Source organism: Geotrypetes seraphini, chromosome 5 (genome assembly GCF_902459505.1).
Source record: "Geotrypetes seraphini chromosome 5, aGeoSer1.1, whole genome shotgun sequence".
NCBI lineage: Eukaryota > Metazoa > Chordata > Amphibia > Gymnophiona > Dermophiidae > Geotrypetes > Geotrypetes seraphini.
Window position 1 is genome coordinate 208,839,648 of NC_047088.1, and position 21,589 is coordinate 208,861,236.

Below are 21,589 nucleotides of genomic sequence, written 5' to 3' on the forward strand. Positions count from 1 at the left end.
CTCACATGAAAAACAAAAATCAAAAAATACAAAAAAGTCACAATCCAACCAATCCATGAGATAAAAATCCATATAATATTCTGTTAATCCTTCAACTTCCTCACTTCCTCGACACAGTATGTGTAGTCCAATTCCTCTGTAACACAATACATGTTTCCCCTCTTTGGCCCTCTTTGTGTTACAGAGGAATTGGACTACACATACTGTGTCGAGGAAGTGAGGAAGTTGAAGGATTTTATTACAACATTAGATTTTCTTTTTTGTAGAAGGTGTTAACCATTTAGGCAGCCAAACATGTGTCTGCATGTGTGTGTGTGTGTGTGTGTGTGTGTGTGAAGGGGTGGGGGAGGGGGAGGCAGACAGTAATTATACCTCTGTATAAAATGCCCCAATCTATTCCTATGGGAGAATAAATTCCTACAGCCAGAGTATACCTATACACTGATTCACTCTAACATAGTGATTAGGGTATTACACCTTTCAAAATGCCTTCCTCCTTTTTCATAAACAAATATTAACACGCAAACATGCACTGATGCATGCAAACATACACGTACATACAGCTATCCCCTTTCCTCTCACATTTCCACATGCACATACACTTGCAAAAGAATGGGAAAGAATGCTCTGAGCTATGCTCTGTATGCATTCCCTAATCGTCTACTGATGCAGACCTTGTTCACAGGGCAAAACAAAGAGAAATCCAATGGGTCTGCAGTAAAAGGCGAACACCAAAAGCAAAAAAAGACTGCAGAATGGAATGTACAAGGTACAGGAATGTTTATTAAAAGTCTATACAAAATTGTAATCTAAAAAAGTGGCTCTCATAGATATGGAGTATGGACCCAACACGGTCCGTGTTTCAGAGAAACATTCCTTCCTCAGGGGTCCGAGATGTCCTATGTATCACAAATAGAGAACCATATGGAGAACAAAAAATTGTTTTCTATCCTATATTGATTGTATTTCTACCCCATCTTCCTTCTGTATCATGTTAGTTTTGTCCATTTTGTCCTATTTGTGATACACCATTTACTTAAGTTGTTTTAATCTTTTTTAATTGTATTGTTGCTGGCGTTTTTAAATTTTATTTTGTATTCCTGATTATTTTATCTGTAAATCGCTTAGAAGTTATTTAAGCGATGTTATTAAATTTTAATAAAAACTTTAAAACTTGAAACTTCTTGTATAAAATGCTTAAAATTTGTGAATCAAAGGCAAAAGTTCTGACGGGCTAACGCACAGCGTGAACACTGCAAGCGAACGTGAAAGAAAAAGACCTTGTTCAGCAACTCCCCTCCCTCCCCCCCCCACGCTAATACTTGAGATTACTTTTTCATTTGTCAGTGTGGCAGAAAAGGAAGGCAAAAGATACCTTTCCTTCCAAAACACTTACACAGCTAATCTCTGGAATTCACATAACTCCTTCCCTGGTTTCTCCTTAAAGCAGTAAATGTGAGGGTCAGAAATCATACTTCTCATACCCTGGCTTTAGAAGCACAGTTTATTACAGAGATGGTATGTGCAAAACCAACCCATTTGGAGATAGTGCCCCCATGAGAATCCAGCTAGAAAAGTTATTAATTACATATTAATAATGTAGATTTTGTTTATGTTTTTACTTAAGGGTTGATAGCTTATTAATGCTGTGATTGTAGTTTGCCTTGTACTGGTTTGCTGGCTAAGCAGACTATAAGTGCCATATTAATATTAAATTAATCTATGCTGATGATCGGGCTTGCACTACCACTGAATGGTCAGCACAGAAAGCATATCTCCTGCAGAAGGGTCAGTAAGTGACCCCTGGCTCACATTTCTCTAGCTTGCTTCATCTGTATGAGCAGCATATTTGTCTAGAAAAGCAGAATACAGGAAACCAAAAGTAAGAAACTGAGAGTCACTAGTGCAAAAGCAAATGCAGTGAGCATATGTCAACTCTGAAACAATCAGACATACAGGACTTTTGTAGTATTCCATGCCATATAATTATTAAGCTGTGCTAGAAAGGTGTTTTAAAAGCTCAGAATTTTGCTGACCGCTGCCAGCTTTATTCCTGGTTATTCAATGTCAGGCCATGTTCCAGCCCATACGGAGTTGGATAAAACTTAACTGACTATGATTTAAAAAAAGATAGGACTGTGTTTTATGTGCTTATCTTAGCTGGTTAAGAGCTGAATATTGGCACTCAACTGGCTAAGTGTTAACTCCATCCTTGGATAGGGTTACCAGACGTCCGGATTTCACCGGGCATGTCCTCCTTTTGAGGACATGTCTGGGGGTCTGGACAGCTTTTCAAAACCCTGTACTTTGTCTGGGTTTTGAAAAGCTTTCCTTTGGGCAGGAGGGCATCTGCAAATGTGAAAAAAAATTTGTTAAATGCTAACGTTTAAAAACTAGGGGGTGCTTGCCGCAGGTTAACACTTATTGTGGGATATGCTGTGGCATCTTGTGGTAAATGGGCAATTTTGTGTATACAGAGTGGGCATAAAAAATATTTTTTTATTTTTCTACAAGGTGGCGTGTCTGGGGGGAGCAAAGAGTGGCCATAGCAGCACAAATCAGTTAGGATATGGGGGCATTACTATGTGCTAATTGATTAGCACAGGGTTAGTGTAGGGACCTTTGCCGTCTATAAAATTGGTATCAGTAGAGATGTGGAGGGGCATAATCGAAAGGAACGTCTATGTCCGTTTTCGTCCAAGTCGCAAGTCGTCCAAAGTAAAAAACGTAAAATATGTCCAAAAGTTTTTTGTTTCGAAAATCGTCTAACTATACGTCCTGCTGATCTGATCGTCTAAGTCGCTAAATCGTCCATCTTTATACCACATTTTCATCCAACTTTTTGTCCAAGCCAAAAATGCCTAGAACAAGTCCTGTTGGACATGGGAGGGGTCTGCAAAATAATGAACTGAACACCCAGACATGGCACCTAAATAGTGGGGTACCTTACAGGGCACTGCTATGAATTTCACAAAAAGGGTGCCAGCTCCCTTATAGGTCATGGTGAGCCCCCCAACCACCTCCAGAATCCCCTAGACCCACTTATCTACCACCCCAATAGCCCTTATGGCTGCAGGAGCCACTTATATGGCAGTACAAAAGGGTTTTGGGAGTATATAAGGGAGTGCACATGTTTAAGTATCAATGCAGTGATTAAAGGGGCTTATGGGCATGGGTCCTCCTCTCCATGGATCCCTAACTCATCTCCAAGACGGCTTTCCTATTCCAGGCTGCAGGTGATGATGGCCTGGAGGCTGAATTTTAAAGGTGTGATTATGATTTTTATGGGTTGGGGGGGTCAGGGATCACTGGGGTAGTGTGTGGGGGTCTGTATTATGTGTTTGCAGTGCTTATATGGTGACTTTAGGTGGGTTTTTGTGACTTAGACCATGTTTTAAATGGTCTAAGTCACAACGCCCAAGTTTTGTCTATGCTGGGCTGTATAACTTTCGGTTATTCATGCTGTACGACTAAGTCTAAGCCGGCCCACGTCCCTCCCAACTCCCACCCTCAACACTCCTCCTGAAATGCCCCGTTTAGCTTTGGTCATTCAGCGGCACTATGAAGGCCTAGGTCATTTATAAATATGTCCAAAACCTGTTTTCATTATCGACACGGACGTATTTTGACAATGTTCGTCCATGTGCCGACTTAGGCCGGTTTTTGGACGTTTTTCTCTTTCGATTATGAGCCCCATAAGCACTAAGGGGTCCTTTTATTAAGGCCTGCTAACCGATTTAACGCACGCTAACCAATTTGTGCACGCTAAATGCTAAGGCATCCATTATATTCTATGGGCGCCTTAGCATTTAGCGCGTACTAAATCGGTTAGCACGCCTTAATAAAAGGACCCCTAATTTTATTAATGGCCACATGCTAATGGTGGAATTAGCTTGTAGCCATTAATTTGGAAAATGGAACACTAAGACCCTCTTTTACAAAGGCGCGCTAAGCATTTTAGCTTGGATTTAGCACATGCTAAATCAACCCATGTGCTAAATGCTAATGCTTCCATAGGATAACATGCATGCGTTAGCGTTTAGCACGCGCTAAAAAGCTTAGCGCACCTTTGTAAAAGAGGGGGGTAAGGCTATTTTTTTCTACAGTTTAATAAAAGGATCCCTAGGCTCCCAGTACACCAGTTGTCAGAAATATAACTCATATTCAAAATTTCAAGATTTTTTTTTTTTTCTTTTATTGATCATGCTGAAGGAAGCTGCACCCATCTCCCCTTTGAGTCCAAGACAAAAGCTTAATCCTGTCTTTACAAGAACTTAATTTCTAGTAGAAAATATATGCATAATTTTAGAAAAATGTTCTTTCTCCCATGATTCGCTGGAAGCAAAATGAGCGCATACCTATCTTATAAGCATCTTCATTCAATTGCAAATGTTATTTTGAGGGATGTCTTGGGAACTTCAGGAATAACATAAACACATTAGTCTTTTTTTTTTTTTATACCAAGCTAAAGGGTTCTTTTACAAAGCTATGGTAAGTGCTAGACTATGTTTACCACAGCTTGCCATGGGATGTGTTCAGATGCCCTGTGGTAATTTTCATATCTAAACGCACAAATCGCACACTAAAAATATTTTAATTTTTATCATAGAGGAATGTGTCTGGGGGAAGAGAGTAGGCATTTCTGTGCTAATCAGTAGCAAATCTTCATAACCGCATGCTAACAGATTAGTATAGGATGAGTGTGTGAGCCCCTTCTGCCTACAAAATAGGTATTATTAAGTACCCCATGCTAATATTTTTAATGGCCATGCACTAATGGCACAATTAGTGCATAGCCATTAATTAAAAAAAAAAAATAATAATAACATTGGTCTTTTTTCCAGCTGCAGTAAAAACTTGGGAGAAACCTGCATAAGAGCGCTGTAGCCACTTTATAACATAGCTTAGTAAAAAGACCCCTAAGAGTTTGTTTATTGGGATAAATCAGTTGATTATTCTTATGTGAGAAAGTTAATTCAGCTAACATTTTGTCTGTAGATGTTTCTCAATTCAAGTGCTTACCCTGAAATTCATGGACATTTACATACCAGGGAACAAGGAAAGAAATCATGGAAAAAAATGTATTTTCTGTTACGGAGATCTGGCTTATACCTTTCTATGAAAGGAACATCAAAGGTAAGATAATTAAAAATAGAAAAATATTTACCTTGGGTTTGCTGAGTAAAGAGTTGTAAATTTTCACACTTACCATGTTTTAACTGCAAAAATTAATGAGTGGTAAGTGCAAAGGCTGTGAGGTAACTGTCACAGGGCACCAACATGAACCCTGCAGGAAAGAAAAATCAGAAAGGTATATCCAGGACAATAACAGATACCAAGTCAAAAGAGTCGGGATGAAGAAATGTTTCCACCCAGGATGTTCCAACTTAGGTGCTGAAACACTGGCAGTGTAAAGTCCAGATGTGTGTCCAGTTTCCTTAAAAAAAGACTCCGAGGAATATCTTGGGTGGAACCATTTCTTCTTCCTGACTCTTTTGTTCTTTTCTGTATGTTATTTTTTTTTTCACAATTAGCAGATAATGGCAGAATAAAAATCACTAATGTAATGTAATCTCAATCAGGGGCTAAGTGCACCCGCCTTGATTGCACAACTAACAGCACATGGTAAGTACTGTTTACTAGCTATAATGTGTAGTCCACGTCCATTCTCTGCTTGGGTCTTACCCCTATCATACTAGCATTATAAGTTACCATGCTCGATTGCTAAAAGTTGTACACTAAGAACCAGATTCAGTAAATGGCGCCCAGAATTGGGTGCTGGAGAAAAAATTTTTGACGCTTTGCTATAAAGGGTGCAAATCTCCAGAACGCTCCGATATGCCAATGTCCATCCCATGGCCTTGTACCCTTTTGGGTTGCACACCATATCATTTGGGCACACAGTTTTATAGAACAGCATGTAGCAAGATGCACACACAAATTCAAATCAGTGCCAGTTCACCCAATTTAGTTGCATGTGCATCTTAGGATCATGCCCAAATTTGAGTGCCCTTTATAGAATCCCTTTATACTAGCAAACCCACCAAAAGAAAGATGGCTAAAGTGTATATCAAAATCTTTCCAATATAAGAAGAGAAAAAAAAACATACTCTCTCTTATAAAACACTCAATATCAAAAATTAAATGAGTGATTAAATGATAAATTGAGTGTAAATTGAATAAGAGTACCGAGGGTCCTCAGTTTACACAACTCTATCCAGGAACCCCTGTTTCAAAGAGTTGATAATGTTCATTTACCCAAACGGTTAATTGCTGTGAAACATCCCTGCACCTAACGGTACTCATTGTATGCAAAATCAAAAGTGAATGTGTGATAAAGTCAAAATGTATTTCTCAGTCTCTATTCAACGTCCGAAATGGAGCTCTCTCGAGCAATCCCCTGCATGGCATGCTTGAATCGGGTTGATCCGAAGCTAAGTATATTTTATCATTAATTGCTTTGGATCTTGAGTATATGATATAAGTTTATCCAACTATTATTAATTGAATATAGATGAATAACAAGGAAAAGCTTTTTGAATTGGATATACAGTACTCCCCCGATATTTGCAGGGGTTCCGTTCCACGAATATTGAAAAACTACGAATATGGTTTTTCACCTGGGGAGGCAGGAGAGGGCAACTGGAGAGGCAGGATAGGGCAGCTGGAGCGCCGGCGAGTGAAGAAAATCACTCGTGGTATGCTCCGACCGCCTCTTCCTGTACTAAAGTCAGGCTTCACCAATCAGGAGCTGCTTTGACCCACAGCTCCTGATTGGTGAAGCCCGACTTTAACACAGAAAGTCCTGGTCAGAGAATACCGCGAATGACCAGGGGAACACTGTATACATTGAAAGTTGAATAGAGATTTAGAAATACATTTTGACTGCTCCTTGTGACCCTGGGCAAATCACTTAATCCCTATTGCCCCAGGTACATTAGATAGAATTGTAGGATATGCGGAATATAAATTATTTAAAAACATTTTTAAAAATGATTACCTGTTTATGTTTGGTTATTTGAATAGATTTGGACTTGGTGAGGTTGTGATTAATTCTGTGTCCTTAAGAGAGGTTTTTTTTTTAAAAAGGAAATCTGAATTTTAATTTTTTACCCTTCCTTTCTATTTTTCTGTTTAGTTTTTGCATGTTTTGGCAGTGGATCTGAATGGCCACTATTGAATCTATAGCCTATAAAAGGACCCTGGCTTTTCATCTCTTGTACTCTCCAGGTTCCCAGTATGCTATAAGCTGCATGAAGCATATATATGCTGGAACCAAACCTGGCTTTGGATCTTGAATGTGGGGCTCACTATCTAGTTACTGACTTGGCAGGGTAGAGGTTGATCTTGTTCAGCCTGGCACTCTCATTCCTCCAAAAGAAACAAATTCCAAAACTTGTAGCTAAAAGAAATGGATGAAAATAACTTTATGAAAACAAGTGGCATGCTTCAAGATTTTAGCTGTTTCTAGTTACTGCTCTGCTGACTGTAAGAAGAGGAAGTGTTCAATTGGCCTTGTTTCTCCACATATATGAGAGATGTGGTGATAGTGATTATTTCATGACCCTTCTTATCTTTTACGAGTTAAATGAAGGTCCTCTTTGGAAGCGTAAATATTTTCTTTTTTTGCAGTTCAGATAAGACTTTGGATTTTTCACGTATGAACTTGCTTTTTTGGTGGGGACCTGTGGGTTCGAGCATTTTTTGTTTAAATATAGTTTAATTAATTTATTCAATTTTTTAGCTTGTCCTCCCAGAAGAGCCCAGAATGGGTTACAAGTTTACATACATAATATAAGTTAGCAATATGATAGTTGGGGTAAGGATTACAAATAAGGATGACATATCTATAATAATAAAATGCTAAGTGCGCATGTGCACTCTTACCGCATGTTCCCTGATCCTTGATCTGTAGGTCAGTGGTCGGTAGGAGTGCGCATGCGCGACACCAGGACTCCTTCTCCCGAGCACCAGACATGCTGACCGCCTTCAGTCCCGTGGGCCTCTCAAGCAGCGGCGGTGGCAGGGATTGCAGAATCGTTACCGAGGCGGCTGTCGGCTTCAGGCGCTCGCGGCGGCTGTTGGCGACTGCAGGCAGCGGCAGCTTGAGGTGGCTGTCGGCAGAGGGCAGATACGAATGGAGGTAAGGGGTGTTGCTGGACAGGGGAAGAGGTGCTGATGGACAGGGGGGCAGAAAAAGGAAGGGAGGCCTACTGCTGGACAGGGGGAGCAGGAAAGAGGTGCTGATGGACAGGGGAAGAGGTACTGATGGACAGGGGGGGAAGAAAAAGGAAGGGAGGCCTACTGCTGGACAGGGGGAGCAGGAAAGAGGTGCTGCTGGACAGGGGGGAGGAAAAACAAAGGGAGAAGGGCTGCTGCTGGATAAGGGGAGCAGTGAAGGGGTGGTGGTGGACACAGGGGAGGTAAAAAGATGAGAATGGACAGGGGGAGCAGGCATGGGGTGGTGGTGGACAGCCGAGGAAAAAGAAAGACAGAAAGAAAGAAAGACAGAAATACAGAAAGTGGCTAAGGAGAGAGAGAGAGAGAAAGAAATAAAGACAGACACACACACATATATTCTAGCACCCGTTAATGTAACGGGCTATAAGACTAGTAATACAATATAGGCACAGTATGAGTTAGTGATAAGACAGATGGAGTGCGGTGTCTCAATAAAAGATATGTCAATTTTAATAGTAGGGGCACAGACTTCTTACAGTAATAGAACAGTTTCTATACTCAGTCATACATTTGAGTTGAAGCTTATTTAGTAGCAAATTAATTGTTGCTATTCTTTAAAAGTCATTAGGGAGGGTTCCCGAGATAGCAAAGTTGGTTTATGGTTAGGAGTTATCTTTGTGGGTAGTAATTAAGTAAAAAGATGGGTTTGTACCGCTTTTCTGAAGTTGCATAAATGCAGGCAGTTCTGTTTGAATCTCCTAAATCTAATTGGCTAAGGCTTAGCCTATACTTAAACAAACTTTTAGATGAAAATCTAATTGGGTTCAACTGAAAATTCACCTAGACAAAAAGTACTGTTTGGCTTTTCACTCAGTTGGTCTCTGTTTTTATATAAAACTTCCTTCTATTTTAAAAAATATTTTATCCTCTTTATTTATAAGAAAAAAAGTAGGAACAAAGAGAGAAAGACAAGGTAGTTATAAAAATGTATTAAAAATTGTTATTATGTGTAATTGCAGTGTCCCCATCTTCTCCCTAAATTATATACAATATTTAGAAATAAAAAAAGAATCCAAGTGATACCTTTTTTTATTGGACGAACTAGAGCATTTAAAGCAGGGGTGTCCAACATTTTGGCTTCCCTGGGTCGCATTGGCCGACAAAAATGTTTTATGGAGCCGTGCAAATGCTGCAGCAAGACAGAGGAGGGAGCTGGCAAGACGGTAAACACCCGGGTGCAGCAGAGGAAAGCACTGCATTGCCCTCGACTGGGGCTGCACAAAATACTTCACGGGGCCGCAGGTTGGACACCCCTGATTTAAAGACTGATCTCTGCAATGAGGACTATCCAACATACTATACAATAATAACAACGCATTGCATTTCAGGCACATATAAAACAGACATAAAAACACAACAAACCTAAAAACTAACACAAAAATACCACACAGCTAAATTAAAAACGCCCAGATGAACATAGAACCCAAAACCAAATTAGTAGAGCTTCTAGTTGGATTTTAGTTTCAAGTATCAAGTTTATTTAAAATTTGATTGATCGCTTAATCATATATTCAAGGCGATGAACAATTCTAAAAACAATTTATGACATAATACAGGGAAACAAAAATTCATATAGCAAATACTTGGCTTACAGGACAGACACGACCAGGACGGGAAGTGGGATAGAAATACAATAATTGGAGGCAAATGAGACAATCAAGGAAAATTACAAAAGGAGGGTTTTCTTTTTTTTTAAATATTAAAGTAATTGAATCTTCGACGGGGTTATACGATGTCTAGCAGTCAAAAGCATCTTTAAAAAGAAAGCATTTCAACTGACTCTTAAATCTATCAATATTTCTTTCTTTCCTTAAATAGATTGCCAAGGACTTCCACAATTGTGGGGCCACAACTGAAAAATTGTCTTCATATACTAATAGTTTTAAGTGATGAAATGGTTAGCAAATGTTGGGAGGTGCAGGGAATTAGACTCCTATCGATGAAATCTGGAGACTTGGGTCCGGATTCTGTAAACTGCATCCCGATTGTAGGCAGCTGTAGGCGTCCTATAGCTGTCTAATGCTCCACAGGCAGGCCGCCTATATTGAAGTCGCCTCTGGGAGCCTAGGAAGGCCTGCAAGCCCGCATAAGCTCACCTAAGGCTAGGCGGTAGCCTTAGGTGAACCTAGGCAGCCCTACGCGTCTCCCTAGTAGAGCGGGAGATGCTTACAATGTAGACCAGCACCTTCCTGCCTCATTCATTTAGGGGGTGAGGTGAGGGGTGACTGGTGGCCGTAGCCACGGCCACTATACTAATCGCCACAGAGAGATCCCTTGCCGCGATTAAGTATAGCGGTTGCGTCTAAAGTAACCCGGTTCTGTAACCGGCATCTGTAACATGGACGTCGGTTACAGAATCGGGTTTAGCTTGGACGGGTATAGGCCCGATTCTGTATAGGACGCCCATTCCGGGCATCCTATACAGAATCCGGGCCTTAGAGCTGAGCCTTAAATGATAGCAAACATATTTTGTAAATTATTCTATTTAATACTGGAAGCCAATGAGCTTTTTAAAGAAGTGATGAAGCTAACACCCACCATTTCATCAGCTTTCATTGTTAGAAACAATCCTTATGGGTGAATGCCAAGATTTAAATAGGCGGTTCTTGGATCTACTGGAAGCATTTGATGCAAGCAGGCATTCATACATTAGATGATGTTATATCTAATGGGAAACTGCTTGATTTTTCATGACTGCAACATTCATTCGGTATTTCAAAATCTCAAAATTATAGGTGGTTGCAGTTGAAGCAGGCCATTCAAAGTGGGTTTCCAGAATGGCAAAACTTAAAAACTCATTATAGCTTGCAGATCCTATGGGGCTCATAATCGAAAGAGAAAAATCCAAAAACCGGCTTAAGTCGGCACTTGGACGAACATTTCCCAAATACGTCCAAGTGCCGATAATAAAAACAGGTTTTGGACGTATTTCTAAACGACCTAGGCCTACCTAGCGCCGCTGAATGACCAAAGCTAAACGGGGCGTTTTGGGAAGAGTGTCAAGGGCGGGAGTTGGGCGGGATGTGGGCCGGCTTAGACTTAGTTGTACAACATGTATAACCGAAGTTATACAGCCCACGATCGACGGAACTTGGACGTTGTGACTTAGACCATGTAAAACATGGTCTAAGTCACAAAAACCCACCTAAAGTCACCAGATAAGTACTGAAAACACATAAAATTGACCCCCCACACATTACCCCAGTTATCCCTGACCCCCATAAAAATATTACTCACACCTTTAAAATTCAGCCTCCAGACTATCATCACCTGGCAGCCTGGCATAGGAAAGCCTAGTCGTCCAGCACAGAGGCGGCTTAAGCTGTCTTGGGGCTGGGTTAGGGACTCATGGAGAGGAGAACCCATGCCCATAAGCCCCTGTAATCACTGCATTGATACTTAAAAATGTGCACTCCCCTATACACCCCCAAAACCTATTTACTGGCATATAAGTGGCCCCTGCAGCCATAAGGGCTATTGGGGTGGTAGATAAGTGGGTCTAGGGGATTCTGGAGGTGGTTTGGGGGGCTCACCATGACCTATAAGGGAGCTGTAGGAGGAGAAGACATGGCACCCTTTTTGTGAAGTTCACAGCAGTGCCCTGTAAGGTACCCCACTATTTAGGTGGCATGTCTGGGTGTGCAGTCCATCACTTTGCAGACCCCTCCCACGTCCAACAGGGCTTGTTCTAGGCATTTTTGATTTGGACAAAAAGTTGGACGAAAATGTGGTATAAAGATGGACGATTTAGCGACTTGGACGATCAGATCAGCATGACGTATAGTTAGGCAATTTTCAAAACAAAAAAATTTTGGACGTATTTTTTGAAAATGTGTCCTACGCTGTTTTTTACTTTAGACGAAAACGGACTTAGACGTCCCTTTCAATTATGCCCCCCACGCTTCCAGACAGATTTTTTAGAGCATCAGGCCACCAAATGGTATAAACTGATATCTGAATTTATGAATAAGAAACCAAAAAATAGTCTTAGAGACATTTGGAGCATCGAGATAAATCAGTATATTTCTGTGACTTGATGGCCACGAATTTGGACTTGGAGAATGAAATGTACAGTGTTAGCATCTATGAGACAAACTTAGTTTTTCCTGTTACACAGATCTTTCTGGACCCCTGTTATGTTACAAAAGTTAGATAATTCATAATAACGTAGATGCTGGCACTGTCATTTAGACATAGGGACACTGGATCATATGTTATTCTTTTGTCCATTAATTCTCAGGTTTTGGAAATCGATATGGGGACAAATTAATGCAATTCTTGAATCTTCATTTCCTTTAACATATGAGCTGGTCATATGTGGAATATTATTACATGTTAAACCTCCCATAGATCATTATAAAAGCCGTCTTTTTTTTAGTCGTGACTGGGATTGTAATACAAATGATAACACAAAACTGGAAAAATCATGACCGTCTTAATTTCTCTTTTTGGTGGGCAAATTTATGCTCTACATATAAGAATGAGAAAATGAATGCGGATTTATTAGGACATGGTCATATATTTATATTGGTTTGGAAACCACTGACATCTTTTATGAATGCAACATAACTGGATTGTTTCTTTAACATAGTAACATAGTAGATGACGGCAGATAAAGACCCAAATGGTCCATCCAGTCTGCCCAACCTGATTCAATTTACATTTTTTTAAATTTTTTCTTCTTAGCTATTTCTGGGCAAGAATCCAAAGCTCTATCTGGTACTGTGCTTGGGTTCCAACTGCCGAAATCTCCATCAAAACCTACTCCAGCCCATCTACACCCTCCCAGCCATTGAAGTCCTCTCCAGCCCATCCTCCCATGCAAGTCTGCCCAGTACTGGTCTTAGTTCAATATTTAATATTATTTTCTGATTCTAGATCCTCTGTGTTCATCCCAAGCTTCTTTGAACTCAGTCACCGTTTTCCTCTCCACCATCTCTCTCGGGAGCACATTCCAGGCATCCATCACCCTCTCCGTAAAGTAGAATTTCCTAACATTGCTCTTTAATCTACGACCCCTCATCCTCAAATTATGTCCTCTGGTTTTACCATTTTCCATTCTCTGGAAAAGATTTTGTTCTACGTTAATACCCTTCAAGTTTTTGAACGTCTAAATCATATCTCCCCTGTCCCTTCTTTCCTCTAGGGTGTACATATTCAGGGCTTCCAGTCTCTCCTCAGCTAACTCATTCTTCTGGCGCAAGCCTCCTATCATTTTCGTCACCCTCCTTTGGATCGCTTCATGTCTTCTTACGTCCTTCACCAGATACGGTCTTCAAAACTGAACACAATACTCCAAGTGGGGCCTCACCAATGACCTTCCTTATACTGTCTAAGCCTCCCTTTGTACAGTCCAGCATCCTTCTGGCAGCAGCCTCCGCCTTGTCACACTATTTTTTCGCCTTTAGATCTTCGGACACTATCACCCCAAGGTCCCTCTCCCCATCCGTGCATATCAGCTTCTCACCTCCCAGCGTATACGGTTCCTTCTGATTATTAATCCCCAAATGCATTACTCTGCATTTCTTTGCATTGAATTTTAGTTGCCAGGCATTAGACCAGGGGTGCCCAACGCGTCGATCGCGATCGACAGGTCGTTCGCTCAGGTGACCTCAGTCGATCGCACAGCAGGTTCCCTTCTTCCCTTCTCTTTTTTTCCCCTCCTGACTGGCCCGCCTCTTAAAGAACGCTGGCCAATCAGAGTGCTGGAAGGGCGGGGTGAAGGTCGGTGGGGGACGGAGCTCAGCACATCACAAGAAATAGAAGCGCCTGTAATGATTGAGGTAAGAGCGAGGCCTAATGCAGCCCGATATACAATTTTAAAACCTCCAAAATCGGCCTCCCAATCAGTGGCGTACCGAGGTGGGGTGGTCCGCCCCCGCCCCGGGTGCACGGCTTGGAGGGATGCACAGCCGTCCGGGTCCTCCTGCCCTTCCTTTCCACCGGTCTGCGCATGGGGCTCGCACCCGCCGCCCAAATGGTGCTGTTGGTTATCGCGAGACTCGTGGGAGTTGACGGCACCATTCGAGCGTCGGCGCGGGACCAGGCAGGCGCAAGCCCCGAGCGCGGACCGGAGGAAAAGAAAGGCAGGATGACCCAGACCTGGCCGGCTGTGCACCCCTCCAAGCCTTGCACCCGGGCGGATCGTCCCCCTTCTAAATCCATTGTACTTGTCTTTTATTCAGTTCCACTAATGAGCATTGTGACAGGCAGTTCTTATGGGGCAGTTCTTGGAAGTATTTCTTTGTTTTTCTGTGCCTAAGTATTCTATTAATTTAACTTCCTTATTCCTGTGGGGATCTCCAAAGGGGACGAATGGGAGACGGCCGGTGGCAGGTGGTACTTTAGCAATTCTTACAGGTTGCCATAGGCCTCAGGAGCTGTCTTCCCTCTGCCGTGGTCCTGCCCCTCCTCTAAGTCAGAGACAGGCTTGGGGCAGAGGGAAGACAGCTCCTGAGGCCTATGGCAACCTGCAAGGATCGCTAAAGTACCAGCGATCCTCTCTGCAGACTGCTCCCTGCTGGAATTAGGTAAATGGATGTGGGGAGGGTAGGCCTTCGGGGGGGTGGGGGGTGGGGGGAGTGCAGTCCTTCAAGGGGTAGTGCAGGCCTTCAGGGGGGGAGTCAACCTTTGAGGGGGAATGTGCAGACCTTCAGGGGGGGTCAGGCCTTCGGGGGAGGGGGGCTGTATAATAAAAAAATATTTGAACATAAATACAAAGTACACTCGGTGTGTGTATATATATATATATATATATATATATATATATATATATATAAATAAATATATATATATATGTTTAGCATTTTTATTGTTGGTAGATCATTTTGACTTGGTCATTTTAAAAGTAGCTCGCAAGCCCAAAAAGTGTGGGTACCCCTGCATTAGACCATTCCTCTAACTTTTGCACATCTTTTTCATAATTTCCACTCCCTCTTTGGTGTCTACTATGTTACAAATCTTGGTATCATCTGCAAAAGGGCACACTTTTCCTTCTAACCCTTCAGCAATGTCACTCACAAACATATTGAACAGGATTGGCCCCAGCACCGAACCCTGAGGGACTCCACTACTCACCTTTCCTTCCTCCGAGTGACTTCCATTAACCACCACCCTCTGGCGTCTGTCCGACAGCCAGTTTCTAACCCAGTTCACCACCTTGGGTCCTAACTTCAGCCCTTCAAGTTTGTTAAACAGCCTCCTATGAGGAACCGTATCAAAGGCTTTGCTGATATCTAAGTAAATTACATCTAGCATATGTCCTCAATCCAGCTCTCCAGTCACCCAATCAAAAAATTCAATCAGGTTTGTTTGGCACAATTTACCTTTTGTAAAGCCATGTTGCCTCGAATCCTGTAACCCATTAGATTCAAGGAAGTACACTATCCTTTCTTTCAGCAACACTTCCATTATTTTTCCAACAACCGAAGTGAGGCTCACCGGCCTGTAGTTTCCTGCTTCATCCCTGTGACCACTTTTGTGAATAGGGACCACATCCGCTCTTCTCCAATCCCCAGGAACCACTCCCATCTCCAGAGATTTGTTGAACAAGTCTTTAATAGGACCCACCAGAACCTCTCTGAGCTCCTTCAGTATCCTGGGATGGATCCCTTCTGGTCCCATCACTTTGTCCACCTTCAGTTTTTCAAGTTGCTCATAAACACTCTCCTCCGTGAACGAAGCATGAATCTACTCCATTTTCTCGTGTAACTTTGCCAGACAATTTCGGTCCTTCTCCAGGATTTTCTTCTGTGAACACAGAACAGAAGTATTTGTTTAGCACATTCGCTTTTTCCTTATCACTCTCCACATATCGGTTCTCAGCATCTTTTAGTTTAGCAATTCCATTTTTCATCTTCCTCCTTTCACTAATATATCTGAAAAAAATTTTGTCTCCCTTTTTTACATTTCTAGCCATTTATTCTTCCACCTGTGCTTTCGCCAGACATCTCTCTCTCTTGGCTTCTTTCAGTTTCATCCTGTAGTCCTTTCTGCACTCCTCTTCTTGGGTTTTTTAATATTTCACGAATGCCAACTCTTTCACCTTTATTTTCTCCGCCACTAGTTTGGAGAACCATATCGGCTTCCTTTTTCTCTTGTTTTTATTTATTTTCTTCATATAAAGGTCCGTAGCCATTTTTATTGCTCCTTTAAGCTTAGACCACTGTCTTTCCACTTCTCTTATGTCCTCCCATCCTCTTTCTTCAGGTACTCTCCCATTTCATTAAAGTCTGTATGTTTGAAATCTAGGACTTTAAGTATCGTGCGGCCACTCTCCACTTTAGCTGTTATATCAAACCAAACCGTTTGATGATTGCTACTTCCCAGGTGAGCACCCACTCGAACATTAGAGATACTCTCTCCATTTGTGAGGACCAGATCCAATATCGCTTTTTCCCTTGTGGGTTCCGTCACCATTTATCTCAGCATAGCCTCTTGAAAGGCATCCACAATCTCCCTACTTCTTTCCGATTCCGAAGACGGAACATTCCAGTCCGCATCCAGCAGGTTGAAATCTCCCAACAGCAGCACCTCCTCTTTCATTCCAAACTTTTGGATATCCACAATGAGATCCTTATCAATTTGAGTTAGAGGTCTGTAGACTACACCCACATAGATAGAAGTTCCATCTTCTCTTTTCAGAGCAATCCATATCGCTTCTTCCTCTCCCCAGGTCCCTTGCATTTCGGTTGCTTGGATATTGATCTTTACATAGAGAGCTACTCCTCCACTTTTTTACCATTTCTGTCCTTCCTAAAAAGATTATATCCCGGTATGTTTGCATCCCATCCATGTGATTCACTGAACCATGTCTCTGTGAATCACTTCATTTACTTCTATTCACATCTAGGGTGGGTGGGAGGAGGGAGGGAATACTTTAGTATTATACAAGATTAAGATTTTGAAAGTATAAATATGAATTCATTATTGATTATTAATTACTTAATAGAAGGGTGGGTGGGATAAAGATACTGTATGCATATATTTATAAGGTGAGTGTGCGTTTTGCACTTTATTCTCTGATTGTTAATATGTGTATTGCACTGTTAAGTTTTTTGGAAAATTAATAAAATATATAAAGAAAAAGAAAAAATAGACTCTCTGGGGTAGTTTGTATGAATGTTAGTTGATAGTGGAGGAAGGAGGAGGAGGAGAAGGAAAAATGCTGTTAACATGTACTGTATTTGCCAGATGAATAGAAGGTCATTTTGTTTTGAGAATATCTGGATATAAAAAGCTCCTTATCAGCAGTTCTTAAAGCTAACTCAGTTCTATGGATGGCTGATTTTAACCTTCTGTTATAGTTGTTGTTCTTCTAAGATATCACTCTTCTGTGTCAAGGTTGGCATTAGAAGAGGCTCTAGAAAAAGTTTTGCTTGCTGAAGCTATACACAGAGCCAGTGGCGTACCTAGGGTATGTGGCACCCGGGGCCCATCATTTTTTGACCCCCCCCCCCCATGTAAAATTTTTTTTTTTTTTTTTTTTTTTGCAATAACCATGAAATGGAATAAATGGTCAGAATAGAAACAGGCAGTGAAAATTTTCTTTTATATGTAACCATTATTCCAAACATAACATAACATAAATTATGTCTAAATTGTCATGACATTAGAAGTACATATGGAGTAGTTGCAGGTGATGCTTGGGACAGTTCTGATTGTGTTAGTTCGGTTTTATGTGTTTTTTGAATAGAAGGGTTTTTATTTCTTTTTGAAGGTTTTGCAGTCTGTGGTTGATATCAATTGGTTGTAGAGTTGGGGGTCGAGTGTTGCAGCTCGAATGGCTAGGAGGTTGTCGAACAGTTTTTTTCTTTTGACGTTTTTGGTTGGAGGGTGTGTGAATGGTGCACAAGTTCTCCTATGTCTGTTTGAAGTGGATTGAATTATTTAGCTGAAGAAATTAGTTACCCCCCCATTCCACACACATTAATTCTCTTCCATTTTTGTTCCCATTATAAAAAAACACTGATAAGTTCCCAGGAAAAAAATACATTAAAATAAGAAGTGAAAACAAAGGCCCCTACAGATGAGAACATAACATAAGAATAGCCTAACTGGGTCACACCAATGGTCCATCATGCCCAGTAGCCCATTCTCATGGTAGCCAATAGTGCTGTCCGATTCAGAGAAAAATATTTAATTCGATTCGATTCACCCTGTTGAATCGATTTTTCGATTTGATTCACTGTTAATGACACCGCTTTTTAAGTTTAAACAAAGTACAACAATAAATTTCACAACAACAATAAATTTCACAAAGTACTTAAAAAAAAAAATCACATTTTTCTATTAAAGCAGTTCTGGAGACATTTGCTTGAACAGTCTTTTTTCCCAGTCCATAAGCAAGCAATATGAAAAAGATTTCCTTAATTATCTACTCAAACATTTTTGCTATTTACTTTCATTGTACCTAGACTATTATTCAGTAGAAAAAATTTAGTTTGTTCAATCAAGCAGAACATTCACTCATAGAAGTCCAATGTCCACACAGGATTTGATTGAACAAACCAAATTTTTTCTACTGAATAATAGTTTAGGTATACTGAATAGCAAAAATGTTAAAGCCACACAGAAAAGCAGTAAAAGTCAATAGGTTCTCCAAGTGGGAACAACCTGATGTCTCAGCACTTGAGGAAAAGACCACGTAATAATGTTTATAAGATAAATCATATAAATGATTATACTGAAGCAGGGTGTCCTCAGCGTGAGAGATAAGCGAGAGGAGAGAATTCTCCAGCGCTTTACACAATAAGGCACAGGTTAATCACCCTCTGCCTGCAGTGCACACCATCATAGGACACCTCAGGTGTGCTCAAATTAATCAATGTGATAAATTAAACAGTAATAAACAATTGGTCAATCACAAGAGTGCAAGATCAAACAGGTTGTTCCCACTCAGAGAACCTATTGACTTTACTGCTTTTCTATGTGAGTAGATAATTAAGCAAATTTCTGATAGCCTACAGAACTGATTCTCACCTTCCATCCCCAGCCCCCAAGACTTACCAGACCCCCCCCCTGCCGATGTATTTACTTACTGCCTGAACTGGATATTAAATTGTGGGGAAGAGAGGAGAAATGCGGGGAAAGAGCCAGCCAAAACTAGTATTTGTTGCTGCTGAGTGCACCAATCCAGGGCAAGCAGACACTTCCCCCATGTCTTAATAACAGACAATGGACTTTTCCTCCAGGAATTTGTCCAAACCTTTCTTAAAACCAGCTACGCTATCTACTTTTAACATAACTTCTGGCCACTTCATTTTTAAGCTTATATCTTTCCTTCCAAACAGAGACCTTGCTAGATGTCAAATACAGCACAAGGTAACTTCACACGGACTTAACTGTGCAGGAAATGAATATCCTCATACACCCACCATATAGTGCAAAAATGTGCAAAGGTCTGTTTTTTTCTTTCGATCACTACATAGCCTAATGCCACACAAGCAGCGCTGTTACAAACATATTCTGAAGGTCAATGCTAAGGTTGACAAAGTTTCCTTCCTTGGACCAGAAGGAGATACTGACAAACCACTGGAAGAGATTCTAAAACAACTACCCAGAAATAACACCCAAAGACCCACTCAGTGTGTGAACCAGTTGAGTGGAGTGGACTAACTGGGGGTGGAAATGGGCCCAGAGTTTGCTCAGCAGAATTTCCCAGACTACCTCTTCCTCTCAACACACTGACATGCTACCACCACCACCAACACTAGGAACACCTCACCGAGTATGCCAGCAATGCTTATAAACTTTATAAAACACATTATTATATTTTCTTATAAAGCATATATTTTAACTGAACTCAGCCTTGCCATTCACAAAAATAGAAAAGTTCCCATTTCAAGCTGTCTCATGTACACTTTTCAAATCTAACATATTGTAATCACAAAACAGAAAATAAAATTATTTTTTCTACCTTTTGTTCTCTGGTCAATATTCAAATCTTGTTGGTCCCAGGCTCTTGTTGTCTTGCTTGCCAGGGTCTCCTTTCTCCGTGCTAACCATCCGTCTGCCATCTCTGTCCTCCCCTTCCGTTTCCCTTCCCTCTCCCGGAGATCTGGCATCTTTCCTTTTTTTGTCTCGATCCACAGATTCACCTTTTCTCAACTCCCCACCACCCCAGGATCCACCATCTCTCCCTTTCTGTTCCCAACTATCCTCCTATCCAGTATCTCTATCCCCCCTCCACACCATCCCCTGTTTCCAAGTTCTCTCCCTTTCTGTTCCTTCCCTCCCTAAATCCCATTATGCACCATCTCTCTCCCACTCCTCTGTTTTTAGACCCATTATTTCTAACCCCCAAAGTCTGGCATATGCACGTATCTTTGAACCCCCCCTTCCCTCTCTCCCTCTGTGTACTTTTACACCAGGACCCCCCTCCCCCGAAGGTCTGTCCCCCCTCCGAAGGGCTACACCCCACCCCTGAAGGCCTGCACCCCCCCGAAAGACTTTACCTCCCACCCAAAGGTCTGTCCCCCTCTGAAGGCCTAAACCCCACCCCTGAAGGCCTGCACCCTCCCCGAAGGATTGTACCCCCCACCCGAAGGTCTTTCCCCCCCTGAAGGCCTGCACCCATCCCGAAGGCCTGCACCCACCCCAAATGCCTGCACCCACCCCAAAGGCCTGCACCCACCCCAAAGGCCTGCACCCCCCCCGAAGGTCTGTACCTCCTGAAGGCCTGCACCCCCCTGAAGGCCTGCACCCCCCCCCTCGAAGGCCTGTACTCCCTTGAAGGTCTGCACCCCCCCCCCCCCGAAGGCCTGTCCCCCACTTGAAGGCCTGTCCCATCCCCTTGTAGGCCTGTCCCCCCTTTAAGGCCTGCCTGCCTGCCTTTCCCCCCCTTGAAGGCCTGTCTCCCCCTTGAAGGCCTGCACCCCCCCTTGAAGGCCTGTCCCACCCCATTGTAGGCCTGTCCCCCCCTTGAAGGCCTGCCTGCCTTTCCCCCCTTGAAGGCCTGTTCCCCCCCTTGAAGGCCTGCACCCCCTTGAAGGTCTGCACCCCTCCAAAGGCCTACACCCCCCCGAAGGCCTGCACCCCCCCTGAAGGCCTGCCTGCCCCCCTTGAAGGCCTGCACCCCTTGAAGGTCTGCACCCCCCCCCGAAGGCCTGTCCCCCCTTGAAGGCCTGCCTGCCTGCCTGTCACCCCCTCCCCCTTGAAAGCCTGCTTGCCTGCCCGCCCGCCCCACCCTGAAGGCCTGATGCCCCGACCCACCCCGAAGGACCGCTCGCCCCCCTGGCCTCCCCGCACCACCTATGAAGCAGCCGCAGCAGGATCGCGAAGTCAGCGTCAGCGATCCCTGCGCTGCTTCCTGCGCCACGGTCCCGCCCCTCTTCTGACGTCAGAGGAG

The 21,589-nt window shown here is 42.5% G+C and overlaps 1 protein-coding gene across 4 annotated transcripts in view; it reads left to right on the top strand.

The window, feature by feature from the left end:
- The window catches only part of GRB14 (growth factor receptor bound protein 14), a 118,200-nt gene that overhangs the window by 33,910 nt on the left and 62,701 nt on the right, over positions 1-21,589 (top strand). For all 4 annotated transcript variants that reach the window (XM_033945206.1, XM_033945207.1, XM_033945203.1 and 1 more), the window contains one exon: positions 4,999-5,136. In XM_033945206.1, coding sequence (XP_033801097.1) covers positions 4,999-5,136 — 138 coding nt within the window. The remainder of the gene's footprint in view (positions 1-4,998; positions 5,137-21,589) is intronic.